General features: G+C 40.7%; 1 protein-coding gene across 13 annotated transcripts in view; it reads left to right on the forward strand.

Annotated features, from left to right (window-relative positions):
* The window catches only part of RAD51B (RAD51 paralog B), a 422492-nt gene that overhangs the window by 249773 nt on the left and 149156 nt on the right, over positions 1-23563 (forward strand). For 10 of the 13 annotated variants that reach the window (XR_010832047.1, XR_007163701.2, XR_010832050.1 and 7 more), the window contains one exon: positions 5761-5839. Coding sequence is in view for 6 of the 13 variants with exons in the window: in XM_066998573.1 (XP_066854674.1) it covers positions 5761-5839 (79 nt within the window). In the remaining 7 variants the exon portion in view is untranslated. Of the gene's footprint in view, positions 1-5760; positions 5840-21825; positions 21933-23563 lie in introns of all 13 variants that reach the window. The other 3 variants (XR_010832048.1, XR_007163702.2, XR_007163703.2) reach the window with 1 other exon arrangement.

Consider the following 23563-nt stretch of genomic DNA (forward strand, 5'->3'; position numbering starts at 1 on the left):
TTCTGCTGTCATCATCAATTCTCTCTAAGGCTTTTGTTTCTCAACTGTTCTGCCTGTCTCCCATTTATCTTCCTTTATCTAATCTAATGGCATCTATCCAGTTTCTATTCACTTTTCATCAAGGTGATATATTTTCTGTCCCATAGTACCTTTGTGTTCCTAACATGCCTCATGACAGAAATCATTTTTCAGTTGTTTAATGTTTATTCTACATTGCTGTCATATAATAAATAATTATTACAAGCCTCCTGATGGGGAAACACAATGTTAGAAAGGAAGAAAGGAAACTAAAATTTGACCACTTTGTAAGGTTAGGACTTCAAAAAACTTAAAATAGCTTTGACTTTTACATCTCTCAACCATCTCTATCGTTCCAACTAGTACTATCAGAATGTATCATTCCGACTAGTAGTATCTATAACAGTAGGACAGCAGCAAAAGAACAACTGCACCTGGTATTTATATTACTTTCCAGAAGCTCATGGATAGCCCAGATCAGGAAGACTCAATACCATTTCATCATTTTTTGTATGTTTATTTCTATTCATTTCATCATTTAAGAAATCATTTCGGTATTGGACTATTATTTCCCATCACTGTTTACTCAGCTTAAATTATGTGCTGCTTTTTGTGAGACTTCAACTGAAAAAAAATGTTTTTGCAATGAATAATAATAAATATAATACAAATAAACAATAAAAATTGTCAAAAGAAGTGTTAATAGGAAATATTTCTGGTGAGGCCAGGATTTCATCTTTGATTCCTTTATTAAATAGTGCTTATCATAAGAGGTATGTCTTTCATATGTCTGGATAGGAGACAAAGCAATGAATTCTTTTACATATGTCAGGAACGTCTGTAGAATTGTATGCTCCTTTATTTTCCTGAAGCAAATAGAAAATCTTTCTGTTATGTTGGAATGAAGATTTAGGTTCTTAATCAAAGTTTGGAAAAGTAAGGTTGTGGAAACAGGTTTCTGTCTCAGCATGCCATACAAGTAGCCTCCATATAAAGAACTTAGATTCAGGCCCAGGTGCAGACAACACACCTTTCTGTACTCTCTCCTGATTTTGGCCATGGCTGATTTAGAATTGGAACAAGACAAATGGTTAAATATATGTGAGTTTTAGAAATGCTTCTGAGATATCCTGGAAGCCTCCTTGTGTTCTCCACACCCTCGAGTGGTTGCTTGGATTCTTAGGGAGAGGAGCAGATGCTCTTCAGAAGAGAGACGAGGTGGCTTTTTTCTCCTTTAATTGACTGTGAAGATCCCTAGTTGCATGTGGACCTTCAAGAGACATTGTTAGCCTGTATTCTTCCAACTCTGTCAGTTCTCTCAGTGTAGAAGATGAATTGGCAGGGCTTTAGTGCTCAGTCTGCACACAGGATTTGAAGAGACTTCATAGGTTATGGAGCGCATCGCAGGCACTGTTTCTTATTCCCTTTCATAAGTATTTCAATCTGAATCCTAAAACAAAGATATTTTTTTTTCTTCTTTGAGTTGAAGGCTCATGTTTACTGGTGGTTAAAAACTTTCAAATTTCCAGCCAAAATGTTTTTGTGGCTTCACGTTTGTTTTTGTGCCAGAGTTGTCTTTCAGTTTGAGTAGCTCTTTCCTTTGTTTCCTGCTCCGTTCTCTCACATCCCCTCTCCCACTCACTGACACACAGACAGCAGTCAGCCTTCGCTTTTGCTAGATTCACTGAGATAATGCTTTCTAGTGGCCTTTCAGATGAGTGCTCTGTTCTCCTCATCAGCATGCAGCCCATCTCTTGTAGTTTGAGTGACCTGTACCATATCTGGTATTCCAGAGTAAAGCATACTAGTGGCTTCTACAGAAATACCAGTGTTTTCGCCAGGTTTATGTGGTAGCACATTGTACAGCTGGATTTGCCATTGTCCTGGCTACATCATGTTGTGGGTTAGTGATCTTCTCAGGTACTAATATATCTGGGAAGTGCTTTCTCTTCAATAACCGTTTCCCCTTTTGCCTTACAGCTTTCCTGCCGATTTTCATTTCTTTATTAACAATTACCATTTCACAGTGTTAAAAGCTTTACAGCATCCGTGTTTAATTTTACCCAGCTTTCCAAGTCTTCAATTATTCTTCCCTGCAGCATTTCTTCTAAAAGCCCTACAATATACTTTATCAGCTTACAGGCCTCAACTCACCAGTTTACATCTTTTTCCTCATCCATTTGAGGTTTGTTTTTGCTGCATCTCAGTTCTGTTGCATCATCTTCAGTTTCATAGGTGTATGACAAATACTAGCTATCAGACCTCAGTTCATATGCTGATTCTTACAACGTTTTTTCCTCAATAGATATTATCTGTTTTCTCCTGAATGCGCTAAGTTCTTCGAGTTTTCTTTCCACTCAGTTGTTGTTTCTGCATCTATATGATTGTTCCCATTATCAGCCTTGCTCTTCCTCTTCTTCAGCATCCTCCTGCTTGTTGAAAACTGATGTCTTCACTCATTTGTAGAAAGTTTAATCACTATCCTTATCTAATTTCACTATAACTCCCAATTTTAATTTCCTTTTTGATATTGCTAATATTCTTTCCAACAGTACCTTGATTTTTGGCAATTCACTTCTTGGCTTCCAAAACAACTTTTTTTTTTTTTTTTAAATCTGTTTTTCCTTCTGTATTTCCTAAGTTCCTGGAATATGCTTAAGAACCTACTGTGCATTGGCTATTCCATCCAGAGTATGATTTGCAGTGACCTTTTATAGTTGTTTTTTTCTCTTTGGTCAGAACACAAATGTAAATACATATTTACTTTTTTCAATTTATGTTAACGTGGAGTTTGGTGTTATAAAAAAAAATTCTGTGTACTCTACCTGGTTGTGAAATAATGCAATCATACTTAAGGTTATTTTTCACAGTAAGCAAACATTCAAAGTAAAGCATTACTTTTGAATATCATGAGCTAGTTCTTTCTAAAAAGAAAGCTAATTCTGAGCCTCAGATGTAACTGTGGAGCAGCCTTTCAGAGAGGTCCTGTGATGTGCTGCTGAAAGGATGTGATTTATTGTGTTTTTTCATTGCTATACTTAGTTATGCACATATTGTAACTACATAAAAATGCAGTAACAGAATGTACATAGGGTTATTTGAATGTCTAGCTGTTTGCACGTACAACTGTGCCTAGTGCACATTCATATATAGGTTAATATTTATGTGCATAGCACTGCACAGATTGCCAAAAATCTGACCTTAGACATCAGGTTTGTAACTGTTTCACTTTGGGCCAATCTGATTAAACATCCAGCTGTTGTGGGAGACTGTAGCTGAGCATTTGCACAGTTTTCCCACCCCATCCTCTCCCTCACATTCTCAGAGATCAGCACCGCATTGGCACCACAGGACTGCTAAGCACAAGGAGGCACTCTGTTGTCTCCCTTCAGATTCTCCGTCCTACCCCATAAGTGAGAAGGGCTGTCTGTCTGTGAATAATGACAGGAATGGGAATTCAGGGTTTGTCAAGGTGCATCACAGGCATGTGATGTGACACGCTTCTCCTTCCTCCTGAAGTTTGTTAGGAAGAAGAAGAAGAAGAATTAGCACGCAAGAGGGGAAAGTGCTAGCATGGCAGTTTTCCTACTTGGAATAGTTCACAAAGGTTGTATCACATCCTGGGATGGTTTTGCCAGCTTCATAAGGAAAACATTGACATTTGGACTGGTCTGATGTTCTCCGGCTGTATTCATGTTCTTCATGTGCCTTCCTTTATTTTTTACTGTCTGAAGAAGAAAGTATATTTGGTTTAAATTCTGAAAACCATAAAACTGTTAGCTAGCTGTGGGTACATGTGGGTTATAATGATTACGTTTAAAGCCCAGGTATGAGGACTTTGTTTCTTCAGTCTGCATCAGAATCAGATGAGAAAGTCACAAGAAATCTCAGCATGATGGTATCTGCAGGCTACAAGCACAAACGAAACCTGCCTACTATAGAGATATCCTTAACATTTAAAGCGCTACAGGAAAGTTGCACATGCCTTGATTCGGCAGCAGAATTTGCTGCCAAATCCTGTTATTACATAAGTATACTTCAGAGCCCAAACTTCTGGTGCTTGATATTGTTAATCTTACACTTAGGAATAAATGTTCCAGCTCTGTGTATCTATACAGTGATTCAGTACTGTCTGACTTTTCAGGGAAAAGTTTTGGTGAGTATGAACGTCTTCATTTTTCTGAGGTCTCTCTTGACTTTTATATAACACTGTTCACTGTTTTCCTGCTGATCATTAGACACCTCCAACAAAAATCATATATAACAGCCTTTAGGCGTGCTTGACTGTTGGCTGGAATTAGGGCATGACATTTGGAAGTAATGGAAATAACTTCATTTGAAGTCAGCAGGAGCTATTGGTGCTCCACACCTCTAAAACTAAGATCTTTGTCTGTAGTTCTAAGAAATCTGGATTTGGATGCAACTGCCGGAGGTTGCGTATCTTGGGCTGAAGGGGTGTAGTAGCTGACAAGGCCTCGGAAACGTAAGCGCTGAGATGTGTGCTGATTCTAAAATACGCTGCTGGGTGAGGCCTTTCTGCTGAGGTTAAATGAAATCAATACGCCGAAGCAAAGGAAATAGGCAGGCCTGCTGGATTTCCTGTGCAGTTGAGGTGGGCTCTGTGGCATTGCTGTGTTGAAAGCAGAACCCTGAAAAGGATCAGAGCATGTGGTGGGGGAGCAGCCTCACCAAATGGTGTCCTCAGGGCCTGTCAGGACGGGAAGGCTCTTCCACAGTGCTGCACTGGGAGAACTGGTCTTCAGTTCCCTGGGGACATGGAGATCACTAAACCAGCATTTGTGCTGATCACACTCTTGGCAGAGCTTATTAAATCTACCATTAAAATGTCACTTTCACATAGGTGATAGAATGGGGGTTACTTCGTGGCAAACTGTGATAGAGCAGTCCTTTTCAATCAGCAAAAATCAGGTAGGCAATAAAGCCAGGCACATTCATGTCATTTGGGCTAGCGCTGTGGGTCCCATATCCCAACCTTGCTAAGGAGTCCATTTCTGTGTGTCCAGACCTCCGCTGTAGGTCATCTTCAGTAGCGGGTGTTTCCTCCACAGTGGAGCCAGAGAGCTTTGAGTATTTCTGACCCGGCCATAGAGGGCCAGCATACCCAAATGCCAAGCTAAATCTGATTGCACGGTAAAAACCCTCAGGGAATTTCAGTTCCTATTTTGAACCTCCGAAGACAGGATTCTCAAACAAAACTTGAATCGGTCACTGACCCTTTTTCAAAAGATGTCATCCAGATCACTGCAATGCCATGTTACCTTCCCCGGTGTGGTGACCCATGGGTGGATCATACTGCTTCTGGGGCAGCAGGAACATGGTGGAATTATTGGAGAAGGCAAGGGGATGCATCCGTAAAATTGCTAATGGTGATTAAAATTACATTACACAGCAGCAGTTACAGTTTGCTCAAAATTGTCTCCTGCCCGAACCAGCAAGAATGATCATCTTATTTGCCAATAAGACAAGCAAAACGTGTTGTTTTTATGATGGTTGGTTTTTTATTACCTGAGAATCATTTTTAAATTGCAGCATGAGCTCTACATTCCTGTGAGAAGATCTCTACTTCGAAGTGACAGGGTTAGATCAATGGCAACCTTGTTATTTCTACATTATGCTTTAATGCTTCTGGAGTTTAAATCTAGTGAGATTGTTCTACAAATTTGAGCTCTGATCAGTATGTGATAGAGATATGTACTTATACATTGTTTGTTTGTTTTGCAGATCCTGGTTGCAAAATCCCCTGTTGCTCCATTTTCCGTTTTTTTCTACACCATTGAGAAATCAGGCTTGGTTCTTCAAGGTAGGATCAGAGCATTGATTACTTTGCTTTTACAAATAGTGTTTTAAGCAGGCTGAAGGCAGGTAACAGTGACGGTTGTTGAAATGGTGCTGTTTTTAACTAATTAAAAACAAACCAAAAAAACCCCCACACATTTGAACAGTCTAGGTGACAAGGGCAGCCTTCTGCTGCTTCCTCTGTCTCACCTTGGGTAATACTAAATTAGTTGCTGCATATTCCCATGGATTTAAGAATAGGCCCTGAAATTATTACGTCTCCCTGTTTTCATTCAAAGTAAGTTGAATGGTTCTGGCATTGTTCCTATGGGAGAGATTTTTCCAGGAGGAGCATACCTGTCTATCATTAGTAGCACGTTCTAATAAATAGTTTCTCTTTAGCAAATGGCTCAGCATCAATAAAATATGGGAAATTAATATCTGTACTCTATTTCTGTGATCATTTTAATGTGAATGCCACGGGGCCCTAATAATCCTAAGGTTCTCTATGGTGTGGGGTATTGTACTGAAAAGATGGGTAATAATACTATGATGGCAGGGAACTAGGGCTCTTTGTGGCCATCTCCTAAAATATGTGTTTTTGAAGCATTGTGAAAGAGGGAAATGCAGCTCTTCATTTATTTTCCCTATTTATCCCAGTAAATATTCCTTTAATCTATCTACTTTTTGACAGACATTCATAGACCAACTGTGTTTAGTTCCTCTGTGTTGATATGCTGTCATGCTCCTGATTGCTGCAGCAGTTTAGCAGACTTCTTGTTCAGAGGATACTCTCTAATATGTAGTCTTGGTATTAAGAAAGCTGAGTATTGCTGTTTCTCAGGTTCCAGTGATTAGCAATCACTGATTGCTAAATACTGATTTTAGCACTGATTGCTAATATAAAAATGCTACAGACATTTTAAGGTATGTGAACAGTTCTCTTCCTTCTGATTGCCCATTTCCCACCTACAAACAGGCAGTACCAGATCAGCAACGTATTTACATTTATTGATGACTAGATAAGCCTAAAATACTGGTGATACGTAGTTTAAGAAAACAAAAGGAAAAAAACTTTTTTTTTTCTTCCATTTGACGCATCTACATAATGCTAATGTGAGGGTCCATTGGGTGTTTCCTAAACCTTTAGATATTACACCCAGTGTATTCTTAGATAGCATTCTGGGACTTCAGTCTGCCTTATTTGGTACTGGTAATTTTAAACAGGCTACATGTACTAGCAACATTTTTTATTAGTTTAAACTAAGATGGCTTGCAAGAGTTGCTCTGGACATATTTTGATTAAGGACAGTGTATAAGACATACCACTTCTCTATCTCAATTATCTTCTGAGTTGCAGAGATGTTTCTGGTCATGATTAAAAAAGTAGACAACTTCCTGCTCTGTCTTCAGGCACTAATGTAGTGATACTTTGGGAAAGAAAGACTTTCTAATTCAGAAACTAGGATCATTTGTTCAGAGAGGATCTTTATTTGTTTCAAATCTTTTCAGTAAGCTGGGAAAATAGCTTTCTAAGGACTGAACCCTACCTTTAAAGAGCAGATTGGCCTGATAACGTGTACTGATGATGGCAAGGCTCTCTGATAGTACGATGCTTGATAGCACTGTATGAGGAATATGGCAATTGCTCTTTTCCCTGTATCCATATGTTTCTGGGGTGTACATTCACTATTTTTCTAAAACCAGCATGGATTTCTGTAAGTGAGCATTATCTTGCCATCAGGCATTCTTTGTATATTTGGAAAGCAGCTTGGAGCTTTTCTCTGTGTAAGCTTTTTCTTAGTTTATGACTATGCTGTTATATTTAGATTTTTTTTTCCAAGATAGGTAGTAAGCAAGGGCATAGTTCCCCTGATAATGTGCCCTAGCCTGTTTTACGTAGCAGGTAATGTCCTGGTCAGAGATCAGACAGCAGGATCTGAACCTTAAACGTTCACATAGTTTGATCTGAATCTGGCATTTCTATGATTTTACATGCTGGTTCTTTTAGATTCTAGGTTTGTAAGTCTGGTGGTATTGGTGAAGTCATGGTTCAATGATAAGGTCCTGCTGCTAGTATCCTTAAAGAGACTTGTAAGCACTTACACATGAGAAGCATCTCACGAAGTTTTACAAAGTAAATATTGCGTGTTTTCTTCCCACACTTCAATGAGCGTTATTTCTGCGGAGAGAAGTGAGCAAATCACACGCAAATGATTGTTTCAGGTAAGATGTTGACAGGAATTGCTACCTAACAAGACAGAGTGATTAGCAGAGTGGTGGTGGGTGGCCTTGTGCAAGAGAGGCTAGAGTTTTTGTAAGAGTTGAAGCTTATACGTTCCAAAGGGAAGCTGCATGCGAGGTAAGATGTCCCTAGGGCGACTGGCCGCGGGTTAGCTGGCGGGGTAGTTGCCCCTGTGTTGCGGTTTGAAGGATGTCGTAGAGTGCGAACAAGTGGAATCTGTCCCGCAGCAGGATTGCAAAGGCAGCTTTCCCATTCAGTCTTTGTTGTTTAATTCAGTTGGTGTCAGGAGGTGAGCACATTCAGGGCGTCTGATGAGAACAAGTGGATGGGTGTGGGAACTGGTGGGAAGCGGCAGCTGTCTGAAATGCCCAGGATTCTTTCTTCTTACTCAGGGGGTCCCATCCCGGGACCATTAACCAATAGGCCATAAACAAAATTGATATCGGAAAATGTGGCTGGAAGCTCCTTGATTAGTGAGGGTGAATAGGGAATGAAAGACAAAGTGAAAGTGTGATTTAACAGTTCCACAAGCAATTTCCATTGCCACCTCTGAGGGATTAGGATGTGTGGAATAGGCTAAAAATGAGGAGGAGCTCCCCCCTTTTGTTCTGTGGGCCAGAGGATAATAAAACGGCAGGAGAGGCAGTGCGGCTAGTTAGGGATTTCACAGGCTGCTATTTGATGCAGTTTAAGGAGCCCTTTGCTATTGTTGCAGCTAAAATGGGAAGCGGAACTGTTCTCCATTCGCAAAAATCTCCAGCGTCCTCAGGAAGAGGGCTGAGAGCAAAAGGCTATTAAGATGGTAATGCTGCCCCATTTGGAGGAGTGTATCAAAATCCTCTTTGTCAGTGTAAATCGCTGCTCTGTTTCCCTGGTGTCTTTGCATCTCATGGCCCCAGTGCAAGCACAGAAGCGTTCAGAGGAGATCCTAGTGAAGGAAGACCTACTTCTCTGGTATTGTCAGAAGAGAGCTCCAGGTTGCCCAAGGGTGCCACGGAGAAAACTTTGCTTTTAAAAATTTCATGTGTTCAGGGATTAAAAGAATCCAGTTATTCACTCCTTTTATTTCTGCTTTCAGACTGGAGAAATGAAACTTGATAATTGGAAAAGAGTGGCTGGTCAGAGATTTAGCAAGGAAAGTCAGCCTTTGGTCTCCTTTCATTGCTGCAGTACGGTCTGTGCAGTGGAGGAATGCAAACCCAAAAATACCCTCAGTTGCCTTTACATTGCAATGCAATGTCATGTGCTGCCACGCCACAGCGTGACTCTGTAGCGAACCTGAATTATGATTGGAAAATCCAGTCTGACAGATCTCTGTTTTGTAAAGCTTCTCCGCTTAGAGAGGCAGATACCTGGACCTAAACACTGCAAAATATTAAAAGCTTTACTGCCTGCATGTGTATTCTGTTTAAGTACTTGTTGCTTGGATATTGCTCCCTAATGCGATATCCTAGTTAAAGTGAATGACATGATTCTGTTAAGAAAAAAAATAACAACAACAACAACAAAAAAGAACAACAAAAAAGGTTTTGATCTATTTGTTTAGGGCTGCAAGTCATAGGATGATTTTTGTCATTGCCGGTGATGTGAATTCTGTTTTGGGTTGGAAATGATTAGCTGATATTAGTATATCAGTCAGAGCAGATTATGGGCTGATCTTGCCCGGCTGTAGTTTCAGAGAAGCTGAATGTAGCAGCTACTGGGTTAGGGCAGCTGGACTGGCAGATGTGACTTACACGTGTACATGCATATCCAGAAGGAAGACAGGATAAATAAGCTGACGTCAGTTCTAAGTTGTATTCTGTGGGTGATCTTCTGATGCTGGGGAATAAATACAAGACAGCAACAGAACCTACCTACTAGCAACTGGCAGCTCAGCCGTCTGTGAAATAAGTCTCCTTCCATCTCACCTAAGTAAATACCCTCTGGTACTAAGAGGGTGGTGCTGCAAAAGACAACGGAATGTGCTTGCCAACTGGAGAGCCTACTGGGACTTTTCAGGGAGAGCTTTTACCACGTGATTAACATTGCTCGTGACTGAAAGAACTCAAGCTCTGGAAACATAAGGCAAATAATATTAGTGAGCTAGGACTTGCTTTTGAGTAATGGTTTATTTTCAGCTTCATAGGGTTTAAGGACAAGTGGAATCAGGAGGTCACCCAAACTGACCCCCCATATTTCCTACATGCTTCCTTCAGATACCTGATAACTTATGATACACTAAAGCATTTCTTCTAGGAAGGCATTTGCTTTTATTTGAAGGCATCAAGAAATGTGAGCTCCTACTTTGCCTTGACAGTGTTCTCCAGTTTTAGCTATCTTGCTGCTAAATGCTTGTTCTGTATTTCAGATTAGAATTTGTCTGCCCTCAGGTTTTGGTTTCAGTTCTTGTTATGACCTTCAGTGCTAAATAATGGAGCCCTCAAATTGTTGCAGTTTTTCATGAGTGTACATGACGTCAAGATTTATCCTTTCATGTTTCTGTTCTTCCATTTGAAAGAAATTTATAACTGTCTGCAAACTTAACCTGAAAACTTCTGTGTCTCGTGCTGTTTCCACTCACTACCTCAAGAAAGGAGGGAATAATTTATGCTGCCAAATTGAAGATTTGATTTGATTTCTGTCCCAGCAGGACTGGTTGATTAGTTAGTTAATTAATCAGCCCTTTCTCCTTCCTGCCCTCTTTTCCACCAGACACGTGTCTGCGTGCACACAACACAACCTTGCCTGTGATGTCTTACTGAGGCAGGTGACTTCTGGTAGGTGGTACTGGGAGGAAAGTTTCTTAGGGGAAGAGTTCTAGGAACAGCCAAATCTTGGGAAACCTTGTTACATTGTATTTCATTTGACACTGATGTTGTGAAAGAAGCTAATTTTGGTCTCAAAATAGCACAAAGTTTGGGTTTGTAGTGCAGCATGGCAAACGGTCTCCAAAGTGCTATAACTAATTTATGTGGCTGAAGCAAGTGAAAAGTGCCTCATTTTATTTTGTAAAGAAATGCTTTGGTAATGAGTAGTGAGGTAGAAAGGGAATTCTGAAAGAAAGGGCAGCATTATTTGTATTGTATTGTGTGAGTTTGAACAGTGAGAGACAATGATTTACTGCATCAAAAGCTTTCATTCAATTGAAGAACTGTAACTATAAAGTGACCTTTGTCTGGAGCAACATGGATATAATCTGTAAAATGAAGCAGGGTTGTACTTGATGTGTGAATGGGTGGAAGACAGATTAATGGGAATAAAGCTGTGCTTTGCTATTGAGATGGTAACAGATTTGCAGTGCCACTGGTGATTTCCGGCCCTATTGGAGGGATAAAGATGAACTGATCATTGTTAGGATCTCTATGGGGTAGAACAGTTTTTGATGTATTCCCCACAGGGCACTGAAAGACTCATGCTACTTGTAACAGGTTTATAATAATGAGAGCAAAAAAGCATGATCAGTTTGTAGGCTAGGTCCATCTTGACAATAAGGAATGTGAAAAAAATAAGACCTCCATCATTCCTTTGCCAGCAAAATCTCCCTGTTGATATAGCTGACATAAACGAAAATTTCCAGATAGTTCTTGGCATTTGGGTGGAAAGGATTACTAAACCTGACCCAGGAATGCTGTTGACTTGGATGAGTGCATCCTTACTAGGTGGCTTTGTGGGAATCGTTCGGTTGCTTTGCAGCTGCATTGGCAGAGCCTCGATGGAGTAGCCCAACTCTGTGGCTGGCACAGATATAAAGACAACTGAAAATGGTAATGAAGAGAGGTGGAGAGAATTTTTTTTAATTGTGAAGGAAGACTAGAGGTATCTTAGGTTTAGATCCAATAGAAACAAAACAAACCCCATCATTTCATTAAAGTTAAATGTTTTCCTCTGTGAGCATGCTCTTTCTAGCTGCATAGTAGATAGACAAGAGATCGGTAAAGTTTCTGGCCAAACTTGTTGCTGTGACTGTAACTTGCAGGAGGATGTTATACTGGATAAATCCAATGTAGTACACAGTATTGAAGTACCTGCTTATTTCTGAATGCATGCGTAAAGGCACTGAAGATAATGGTACAGCTTTCCTGCAGTGAATGCCAAGCATATCCCTAAATGATTTGCTAGATTGTAACCAAAGTGCCAGCATTTAATTTTTCTGAAGTTTCACTGAACGTAATATGAAAAAACTCAGTGCAAACAGTGTGCCAAATCTGGTCTCATTCATGCAAGTGTGAATCAAAACCTATTTCTTCTGAGCCAGTGTTGTTAAACAAATGAGCTGAAGAATATGAGTGTACTTGCAAAGATTCAGTCTCTGTTCAAGACTGTCATATACCACAGGCCTTCTGGGACAAAATGGTCTCACTTCAGAGAAATCTTGTCCTTACTAGTCTCACAGTAATGAATTCCTGATCAAAGTGGGTTGCTCCCCTGTGTTTTCAGCACAGTGCTAAAGCAAATGGCCTTTTTTCCAAAAGGCTTTTAGCATAAGGAGTGAAGGTGCGTGTTGATTAGAGGTAGTATCGGTGATTTGTGACATTATATTGTGCTGGGAACTGAATTTTCTCATAGAAGTCCAAGACTCTGCTATTGATTGCCTGATTTTAACATAGAAGATGTTACATCTTTCAGGCTACGGATTTGTAGAATAAGGACAAATGTACTTATAGCGGACTTAATGTTCTTAAGCAAACACATTCATGAGTAGGAAGCCAAGAAAATGTCCAAAAACATGTTTTTCAGCCAGCATAAAGTTATATGCTTTTGAGTGCATCTCACGAAGGCAAGAAGCAGTTAAGTCATACTGTGACGGATCCCTCTCTCACATAGGCACGACTACATTTCTTTTGCTGTTCTCAGAGTTCGTCTGTTCTGGCATTTCATCAGCACGTTTGGTGAAGCCATCGCTACCTCACTTTATCTCGTAGAACGATAGTTAGCAATAGAGGACAATGACCCCGATGACGTAGCCTTTGTAGTATATGTACCATTTCTTTAGCTGTAGGACTCGATGTATCCTGCATGTTAAGATTTCTGAGCGTACAACTTAGCTGCCAAAGGGAACTGCTGGAAGCTGTGTTGTTCTCTGTGCTGGGGAGGGGAGAGCGGTGCAGAGATCCGGCGGTTTGCTCCAGTCTAAACCTGTACGTCTCCACAGCGCAATGCTCTGTAGATAGGCACATTTGAATAGCACTTCACAGAAACTAGAAAACTTTGCCCAAGGGGGGGCTTATTAGCACAGGGATAGCACTTGCAAACAAGGTTCCTGCTGCTTTGGCCCCAGCGCTGTTTTTCTTTAAACTTTCTCTGTGTTTCCAGGATTAACACAGCTAGAACAACCTCAGATATCTCTGTATCTGATGCGTAGACTTGCCCTGTCTTTAAAATGGACTAACCACAAATTTAAATGATCTTATCACGTAGGCTTAAATCTCTCCTGATAAGATGGAACAGGAATATATAGCACTTTCATGCAGACAGACAGGTGATAAACCCTCCCAACAAACAGGTTTTTACTTCAGAATGTTTTTCTATTTACAGTCATTCCCTAAAATTAATAATGTTGGATGGTATTATAAAGTTTTTTCCATAATATTCACTTGAACTTTTAAACAAATATTTGTCAACTGTATATTTGTACCCCCTTTTCGCTACATTTCAGTGTTCATGCAGGATAAGTATACAAGGTAATGTATTACCTGCGATTTTGTAACTATCCATGTAAATGTTGCAGTTTGTAAAAAGCAAATTTCCATATACTAATCAAGCACGGGCCATAAGCATTCTGGATATCTAGTAGAAAGCCAAAAAATAAACTACAGGAGACACATCCTATTAAAACAGACTGAACATTAGTAACAAATACATGCAAGAGACAGTACTATGATAAGCTATAAACCACTATTTACCTGCAGAATTTATTGAGCGATTAATTTAGTTTACAGTAGATCTGAGTGTAATACTAGTTACAGTGTTAGTGATTGTTATGGCATTTCTCCTCATTGTTTATGCTGTAATGAAACCAAAATCTGGCCCTTTGTCATTCGGTTTTGTGAAGACCCCTGAAAAATTTAGGAGATTAAATTTCAAGACTGGATTGAGTTAACTAAGGGTGACAGAGATGAGACAATGGTTTGTCAGAGCATGGTGTGTCAGCCCTGGTTTGCCACCTGAATAACCCTAGAGGGTCTGCCCGAGGTACAGCTGAGGCCAGGCACTGCACACACGGCTGCGTGGGTAAAGAGGCAGTGCAGGTAGAATATGCTAGAAATTAGCAGTTTTTCAGGAGATGTTATTGCTGAAAAATTTTGCTTTTTTCCACTGAATCTGATTTTCATTTAGATTTCCTAGCTTTTCCATTACAGAAACAATGGCCAATATTAGCCCAAAGCCCTATGAAGGTGTGCTCCCCAGGAGCAGCAGCAGAGGTGTGGAGAGTGACATTTCTAGGATATGTTGCATGACTATTGGAGTGCTATCAAGCAGTCTGATAGAGTGACTTCTCAAGAGTGCTGTGTTCTCCTCTGGAAACCTTAGCTGGGATGTTCTCTACTGAGTGAGTAAGCTTAGAATAGGCTTATGTCTTAGAAGGCTGATGTCCTGAGTCCTGAATGCCATGCATTGCTCTCCTGTAGATGTTCTGAGTGTATTTTGGGATGAGACACTTTTGCTTAGTAACATATAGGAAAAAAAAACATCATATTCTTCCTTCAGGCTGCATACATTTGATGGAAGGCATGTCAGCTTGGAACTGCACAGTTAAAACTAAGTCAGTTTTAATGAGCAATACCCTCCCTTTTACCTTTTTTTTCCATATTTGTGCTGTGAGTGAATTACCCAGAATAAGCTATCAGTCAGGCAGGCACATATATTATAGCTGCTTGTTTGTAGCTTGTATCCTATCTGCTGGGGTCATTTGCTGGGGTTCACCGAAGAGCAGAACATCCTGTTTGCTTCATTTTCTTTTGTCTGGCCCGCACCAACACAGGGAGAATATTCCTATATGTCTTTTCTTTTCTGCTCTGAAATTGGATCACAGTACTCCTGATTGTGTTCAATAGCTGGAAATGCTGAGGATATCCGATTGCTGAGGTCTCTTATTTTAAACTCCACATGCCAGGAAAAGTATGTGGGATCCCACCAGCTTAGCACTGGAGGGTGCAGGATGCATCAACAGGAAAACCAAACAAAACATGAAGTGAAATTCATTTGAAAAGGGAAGGGACTCTTATACCACCCATCAGCAGTGTTTAAACTATTTGTATCCACACAATAGGCCTTTTATTTTCCTTCACTACTTCTAAATATGCAAACTATCTTAAATTGATTTTTAGATCTGCAGCTGCCACTAAAGTCAGTGGGAGCTGTAGGTGCTTGTTACCTTTGAAAATCAAGCCAATGTATTCTAATATGATAGCAAAAGCCAAAAACGCTAAATTAGGGTGGTCGAAGTATAACTCTGGTAGTCCTGTAGTGTGATCCCAGCCACATTCATATTTAATACAGAGGCACAGCCTCATGCTGTGCACATCAGAGCCCAAAGGTATGTTGTTTCTTCTCTGCCTTTGAGTTTTCTCCCCCTGCATCTCTGTGGCCTTGCTTCATCACTGCCGTCCTTCCAGCTGAGTAACACTGACTGGGACTCTGCTGGAATTTAACAGAGCTGACTTGCATTCATCCAGAATACTTTCCTTTCCACGTGAAACAGGTGTGCTCCCCATTTTTCTCTATGGTGGGCATTAGACTGCGCTGGGGAGCAGGTGGTCACAATGCTGACCTGGAGCCTTCCACCCACCATAACCACAGAGAGCACTCACGGCCACCCCAGGCACGGTTTGCTTTGCATTTTGAAGATTTGCCGTGCCCTAGGAGAGGCTCCTAAGCTGTGGCCAGAAGTCAGAGCAAGGCCAGATTTCTCCTGTGTAAAATGAACTAAATTCCACTGTCAAGTCTGAACATGAGGAGAGAAGGGCGGCTCTCCAGCTGGCCCCAGCTGTCTGGGCTCAGCAAGGACACCGCGTGTTCCTGCAGCACTCAAGGGCACAGGAAACTCCGGAGTACAAATGCAATCTGCAGAGGGGTAAATGAGCTGACCCACCTGAGGGCTGCGGCCGACAGCGTGGCACTGATCAAGGCCAGCTTGCCTCGCACTCAGTTCAAGACTGTCTCCCCTGCAAACAGGTCTTTGCAGAAGAAGAGAGCAGGCTGAGGATGAAGCTGTCTGCCCGCTTTTGTTCCTGCCTTGTTTTCAGTATAGCTTTGCTTACTGGGGGCATGATTTTGTTCGCACTGTAAGGTAACAGAATGAAGCGGGCACATCTTGCTAAGCCTAAATCAGATATGAATGAAGGCAGAATATGTCAAGGAAGTAGTTATTACCGCTGCCTTCACCCTTTCAGTCATTAAGTGTTAGCTGACATCTGTAAATGCTTTGGGTTGGGGTAGGGCTTTGGACCAGGTTTGGAAGGGCCTTGGACCAGTCTCACAGACTGAGCTAAAGGCAAGAAGAAACCCATTTTTTGGTCAAAGAGTGATTTCCTGCGTGATCCATGTAAATAGCTTAGTTACTGTATGCCTCGGTTTACCTGTCTGTAAGTAAATGATAATAATTACCGTATGGGTGCAGAAAATTAACCTTCCACTCCCACAGGTATCTGCAGCATGTCATTACAGAAACTGCAACTCATACCTAATATAAGCAAATGTGCACTTCAGGTACGGCTTGGGAAGTGGCCAGCAGGAATGGGAGACAGTTCCATACAAAATGCTGTTCTAAAATACATGTATTAGCTCCGCTGTCGAGAGCTGCATGACAGTTCCAGATGTTCCTGTGTTCAGAGGAGGGCTTTCTGTAAGTAGGAGGAGGCCAAAGGGATGGGAACTGAGTGGTGGGTGATTGCCTGGAATTCTTTTCCCTAGTCCCGAATTAGGCAAGAGAAGTGGATGGTGAACCAGGACACTTTCTTTTCCCTTTGTCTGGATCAGGGTAGATGAAATCTATGTCTTGACTATGCCTGGGTTGATGGTCCAGAGAAGATGGCATAGTTGTCATTAAATCTGTTCACCTGTCCTTCCCATAGCATGAAGAGTGAGTGATAATTCAGTAACTTGTCCAAAACAATTACTTGTCCAAGAAGAATAAAATTCTGCAGGAAAGCACAAATGATAAGTCTGTTGTAAACAGGGCTTGCCAGCTGTCTGTTTACAGATCAGGGGATATGGATTTTGCTGAATGATCTAAAGGCATTTTTTGCTCATAAGGTAGGAGATGGGACTGGAAGGGGTCTAGTGCTAATGCTGATTTCAGGAAGTGTGTTCAGATGCCTGGGTATTTTTGAGTAAGTATATTCCAAGTCTAAACTCTGGTCTTCACATGCACTTCCTTGAATAGTTGCTAAGGATTAAGTTGTTTTGCTTTTCTTTGGTTTTGGTTTGTGTTTTTTTTGGTTTGTGTTGGGTTTTTGTTGTTTTGTTTTGTTTTCCCCTAATGCTCAGAATCAGTAGCTTAACTGGTTCAGAGAAAGCTAGTTTAAATTGTCTTTTGTTATTGCTTGCACCCTAGACTGGCGTTTTTCTCAGTTCATTGGTTCTGTGTCAGTTTTTTCATAGTACCGCATATTGTTGGTAAAATAAGGAGGCTTTAAAATACAGGAAGTAGAGGTAATGTTGATCTTGAAACACCAGCAATTGAAAGGACCATTCAGGGTTTCCTTCAAAACAAAACCAAGTGGTAAGATAATGCTAACCAGGGCTGTGTGCCCAGGAGAGCATCATAATGAAGCATCCACTGTTATTGTTCAGCTCAGTGTTTGTTCTTCATGTGAACAAAAGGAAGGAAGAACTCTGCTATCAGGCTAGAGAGGAAGGAGTCTTTGTTGCCCTTGGCTACCCTAACTTTAAATGTGAGGAAGCACAGGGCACTGCAACATAACCTTTCTACAGTATTAGACGGGGGAAAATTGATAGTTCAGGAGGTTAAGGGCGGACACTCTATTTATCTAAATAATAGGTTTCCCTTGCATGAAAGCCCCAAATCAGGTATGACAGTGCTAGTATTTTATTTAGGTCATGTGAGTCAGAGGTTTTAAGCCCTGGTTCCTCTGCTTTGCTGCTTCTCTGCTGTTCTGTTCCCCCTCTGCATCGTTGCTCACCATCAGGAACAGTAAGAGATGCCATTTCCTTATTGAGTATGGCAGGCACTGAGTGTCCTTAACGTAAAGTTCAGTCATGTTGCTGAAGCATCAGGAATGTATCTGCTCAAGACCGAATAAGCCACGCTTACTGTACTTTTCTGCTCCTGCTCCACCCATAGAGTTGTCTGCTGAAGTGGCAGAATCCCTGTCGTCCCTCTCCCCCTCCTTCAAGCCATGAGGCTGACATGCTGTCAGATTAATGAGGAAGTTTATTTTGCTTAGAGCCATTGTTTCAGATCTTCAGATGACTCAGGCAGTGACTGTGCCATCAGCTTTGGCTGCCTGTACTCTTACTTTGGTTCGTCTGGTCCGTGTTCCATCTCTGTAAGTATCAAGGGACATTGGAGAAGCAGATTTTCGCCCCATTAGAGGCAATGCCGTGTTGTTGAGGTGTTTGGGAAAAAAAAAAAAAAGAAGAAAAAAAGGTGTGTATTTTGATTCTGGTATAAAGGGTTCATTTCTTGTATTTGATGCTATGAACTTTCTGGGCCCAGAGTGAAAGAAGCTCACACATATTTACCAGTTTTGTCTTCATATTCAGTGTGCACCCACAGATTGACTTCTTAATTCACAGGCTGCCGTGATGTATGTGATATACAAAATGCCACTTTCATACATTTATGGCAGAGTCTATTTCCATAATTCCAAAATCTAAGGAATTTGCTTTCTCCAACCTGTAAGACATGAGTTTTGGAAGACTGCTTGTGAACTTTATGATACAATGGCTGCACAGAATATATGTCTTGTGAAGGATCTACCAACATTACTGTAGACAGAGCAAGAACGTTACTTACAGAAAATCATCTTATTTTGTTTAATGTAAGTGTTCTGAGGACATACTGATTTGACAGAGTGGAAGCATGTGGTAAGAATGCAAAGAGAATTCCATGCATCTATGGAGATGGTAGGTGTAAGGAATGTTCTTTGAGGGGTCTCAAGTATGTCAATCACATACAATGTGGGTAAAGGCACAAGAATTAGGGCCAAGGTCAAATCAGATATGCTTCTTGTATGGCAAATACAGTTCTGGAGGTGATCAACTTGTGTGTAAAACCATGCTGGATACAGGAGGAAATAAAACAAATATTCGGTATTACAATTATTGGTATTGTGGCTCTGTAAAACCACAAAGTTCAAGACAGAAAATGGAAAGAAAACTCTGAATGTCCTGGAAAATAAAGTTAAGAAATAAAATGAACTCAGACCACCCATAAGTAGCCTTCTGGAAATAGATTGATCTTTCCTTCACATAGTAGATGTGAAAGCACAGTAAAATGCTGGAAACACAGATGGAGCAGTGGGAGGAAGACTGCCCAGACGTAGTTTTTTTTCATTACTGGCATCTTAAAGCGTGGTGGTTCTTTGAAGAAAAAAATCCAAGATTACATTTAGCACATCTTAGTCAAGCCCCACAGCAAGTATGCTCAGGTTACAAGTACAAATGTTTTGGTTTTGTTTTTCTAATTGCTAACCCTAGAAATTATTTGTTTTCTAAAAGCTAAGAAGAGTTCTTTCCTTCTCACATGTAATCATGAGTGGTTTTAACAGAATAAATCGTGTATTCCATGCCAGCTAAAACTGTTGTCTTCAATTATGCCAGTAATGGAGTTCTACGTGTGCAGTTACAGTTTTTATACTTGGGTGTTAAAATAAAACTGAAGAGGCACAGAAGGAATAGTATCTGCTTTGGTTTTTTGTGTTTGTGGTCCATTTGCTGAACAGAGCTAGCAAGGCTGATTGAGGAGCTGACATCCAGCAGTGTGACTGAAGACAATAGATGAACTTCTGCGTACTGCCAGGGAACAATTATCCTGAATAAAGTAGGTGCTGTTTTGATGCATCTACAGTTAGAGCTGCCTTGCACTGTGAGGGGCTTCCTCTCCTTCCTAGGGTTAGGTGGCTGGGCAAAACCTCCTGTAGAATGAAACTCTGGGGCATTTCTCTGAAATGCCTCACCTCTTCATCTGCTCCGAAGGGGAAAGCTATTTCTAAATACAGTACAAATCAAAAGGCATCTCTTTGTCATAACAAAATCGGGGGGTGATTTACTCCTTTACCTTGGGTAGAAGCTTAGTGGAACCCACAGGAAGCTACCCTGGACCCAGGGAAGGAGACACAGACTTCACATGGCTCCTGGAATTGGGTTTCTCATTTGGGGACTGGACTTGCTAACAGAATAGTTTGCAGTGGGAGACCCAGCTGAACGCTGCCCATGGACAGGGAGAAGCTTTTTTTGAAAGAATCCTAGTAAAAAGGCTAAACCTGTTACCAGGAGGAAAGTTTTTCAAATGAACAGATCTGGGAAAAGAAACAAGAATAAATAAGGCAGTGTTACTGCAAAACAGTGTTTCTTGAAGGAAAATGGTGTTGTTTCCACAAGCTAGCAAGAGGCATATCGGTTACTGTAGGAGGAGTCCAGTGGCATCAGATAGACCTGTCTGGTTGTTTACTGGTAGGGATCCATGACAGTATTTACAGTATTCAGGAAGAAGGGAGAGACTGAAGACTTCGCTGTGTTTTATTAACATTCTCTTTCCAACACAAATCACATTGAAGAAGACAACAGATAAATCCCGATTTCACTTTATTAGTAGTTGTTGAGATATGCTTTTATTACGAGAAATGGGAAACAGATTACACCAGCAAACACATCTGGCCTCAGCCTGGCCTTCAAGTCATCCAAAAAGAAGCACGAAATATGGCGTTGTTTACAGCCAGGCACTCACAATCCCACACAGCTGCAGGGGTGAGAGGCAGCCGAATAAACTCTCAAGACAAGCTGACAACAGCTCCACTGCTGGGGTGCCCCTTTTACAGACGAGACAACAACAGATGAAGAAATCTTGAGAGTGACCCAGAGCAGTACTCATTAGTGAATGAAGCGCAGGCAGGAAATGGGACAAGATTCCTTTTGTCATAGTTTTTCACCCAGCTGTCCACCCGCCCCACAGCCACCCACATGCAGTCAAGTCTAGTCCTAGTCCCAGTCAAACTCCAGAAAAGTTATACAAATAAAACCTCCAGTGATTTCATGCAGACCCCTTCCAAGTTACATTTGCTCCATTAGCAAAGAATGAAAAATTGCTGGGTTTAATACAGGCACGTTTATCACTGCAATTGAGATTTATTACAAGGGGTTATATTCAGGTAAAGCTGATTAGGATTGTGTAATTCCTCTTACATCTGTCTGTCCATCCATTTCTCTGTGTATCTACTGTTTATTATTGATTACTAGCACTTTTACTATGTCTATTGTATTTCCTTTGTATGGCAAAGCAGAGATTTTTATTTTATGTAGGTATATACTCTCTTGGTGAGTCTAAAACAGACGCATTTGATTCCCAAAATGTCAGCATTTGCACACAGAGCAAAAACATTTCTGGAGCTCTGAAATGGATTTTCTGAGGGATCAAATGCTATTTGGAGATTTTAAAATTACAATGACATAAACACTTCAGTTTCTTGGGATCTTTTGTTTGTAAGTACAACTCACTAAAAATCTTGCTCATGTGTTTTTAAAACCCTTTTTTTTTTTCTTTTTTTTTTTTTTTTCTTCTTCTCGTGTATTGAAAGTAGGTTTTTACCTTTATTTCTCAGCTGGAGTTGAGTAACAGAAGTCTTTTACAGACAACTCTGTAAAGGACTCTCCTTCTTCCAAGTGGCTGCCATTCTCTTCTTTAGCAGAACTGGGACTGCAGTGTGCTGTGAGTAGTTGCATTTTATTCCCTTGCTGGTCGTAGTCCCTTCACACTTGACTTCGCTCCTCAGTGGCTGTTTTTAAATAGAGCACTTGTGTATGAGCTGTTCCTCATGTATCAGCCTCTGAGTTTGAGTATCAAGAAAATGAGAGTCAAATTTGCAGCTTACCATAATTGTTTTTAAAATCATGAATTCACCCAGGCTTGAAATACAGTGTCCTGTGACACAGTGTCCTGTGACTATGTGTAGAGTGCCAGAGTAACATAAAGTAGCCAGAGAATTCAAGTTAGCATTAAAAAGAAAAAGAAAAAGCCCAACCCCTTCCCCCTAAAATGAGAATACTTTGAGATTGGCGATTGGCATTCTCAATTTTCAGATCCATAGTAGTATTGTATCATAGCACTCTATTTAAATCTGTTATTTAAGAAAAAAAGCACACGAGGAAATTAATTTTAAAAATGGTGCTGGGAGATCTGCACTTGCAAAAAAAAACCCCTGCCTGTTCTGAGATGGAGACTTATGGCACCCACCTCTCCTTTCCTTCTGTGTGACAGGAAGAAAAGAAACAAAGATGTCTACGCAGAGGGGTTTGATACCAATAATATGAAAAGTGTTTTGACCATATCCATATTAATACTTGTGTGTAGCAGTACTGACAGCTTTATTGACAGTTGCATACAACTGTGGTCACAAGAAACAACACTAGAAGGAAGTGATTTTCTTCTGTCATTCTTTACAATGGTGGGAAGCCTTCTGAGCTGATGCACCATACCAAAAATAGTTGTCCCATTTACCTTTTGTAGCAGACTAGTTTACTCTTTTTCATACTTGTTAATGCTATTCTAGACTGTGTTTTCTGGACAAAAGGAAAAACAGTATTGCATTTCATTTGGTATGGGTTTCATTTTGTCTTTTACTTATCCTGAGGAGCCCAGAACTGGTTGGTCTAGAGGACAACATACCCATACCCCTTTTCTATAGCCTTGTCCCCCAAGGTACCTCAACACTGATCTGAGGTAACTCTTGAAGCTCAGCACCCACTTGAATCAGTCCACATGGGTATCATGGCAGTCTTCCATGCTGATAAATATCCACAAGGAGCCTGTGTAAGAAGACCAACTTGTTCCACCGGATACCAAAGAGATACGAAGAGGTCACAATTGCTAATCAACATGATTTTACGTTTAACTGGGAAAGAATGCTGCAAATTATCAGAACGGTCTTAGAGGCATCTGGTTTGCCACTTTTGGAGCCTTATTACTAGTATCTCCTGCGCTGTCGAGATGGTAATGGTAGCTATCAGACATTACTGCATCTCCTCTTACCAGTGTGTCTGGGCATAGTATCACTAGAGCTTTTAGTTGTGTATTTTTCCCCCCACAGCTCTCATTTCTCATCTTTATTTGAATCACAGGCTTGTTCAGCAGGTCAGCTAATGGAGAGCAGATCTTTTACTCGTTCTGGTTCTTTTTTTCCCTTTTCCCTCTATTTATATAACACACAATTTGTAATCTTTTTAAAACCAAAGAAGAGAGAAGTCTTGAGTTCATCTAGATTAAAATCAGCTGCAGCCTATTAATGGACTCAGCCCAAGACTGAGACTTTAGGAAACAAAAACACTGGACTAAATTAGACT

This window comes from Anser cygnoides, chromosome 5 (assembly GCF_040182565.1).
Source record: "Anser cygnoides isolate HZ-2024a breed goose chromosome 5, Taihu_goose_T2T_genome, whole genome shotgun sequence".
Classification (NCBI taxonomy): Eukaryota; Metazoa; Chordata; class Aves; order Anseriformes; family Anatidae; genus Anser; species Anser cygnoides.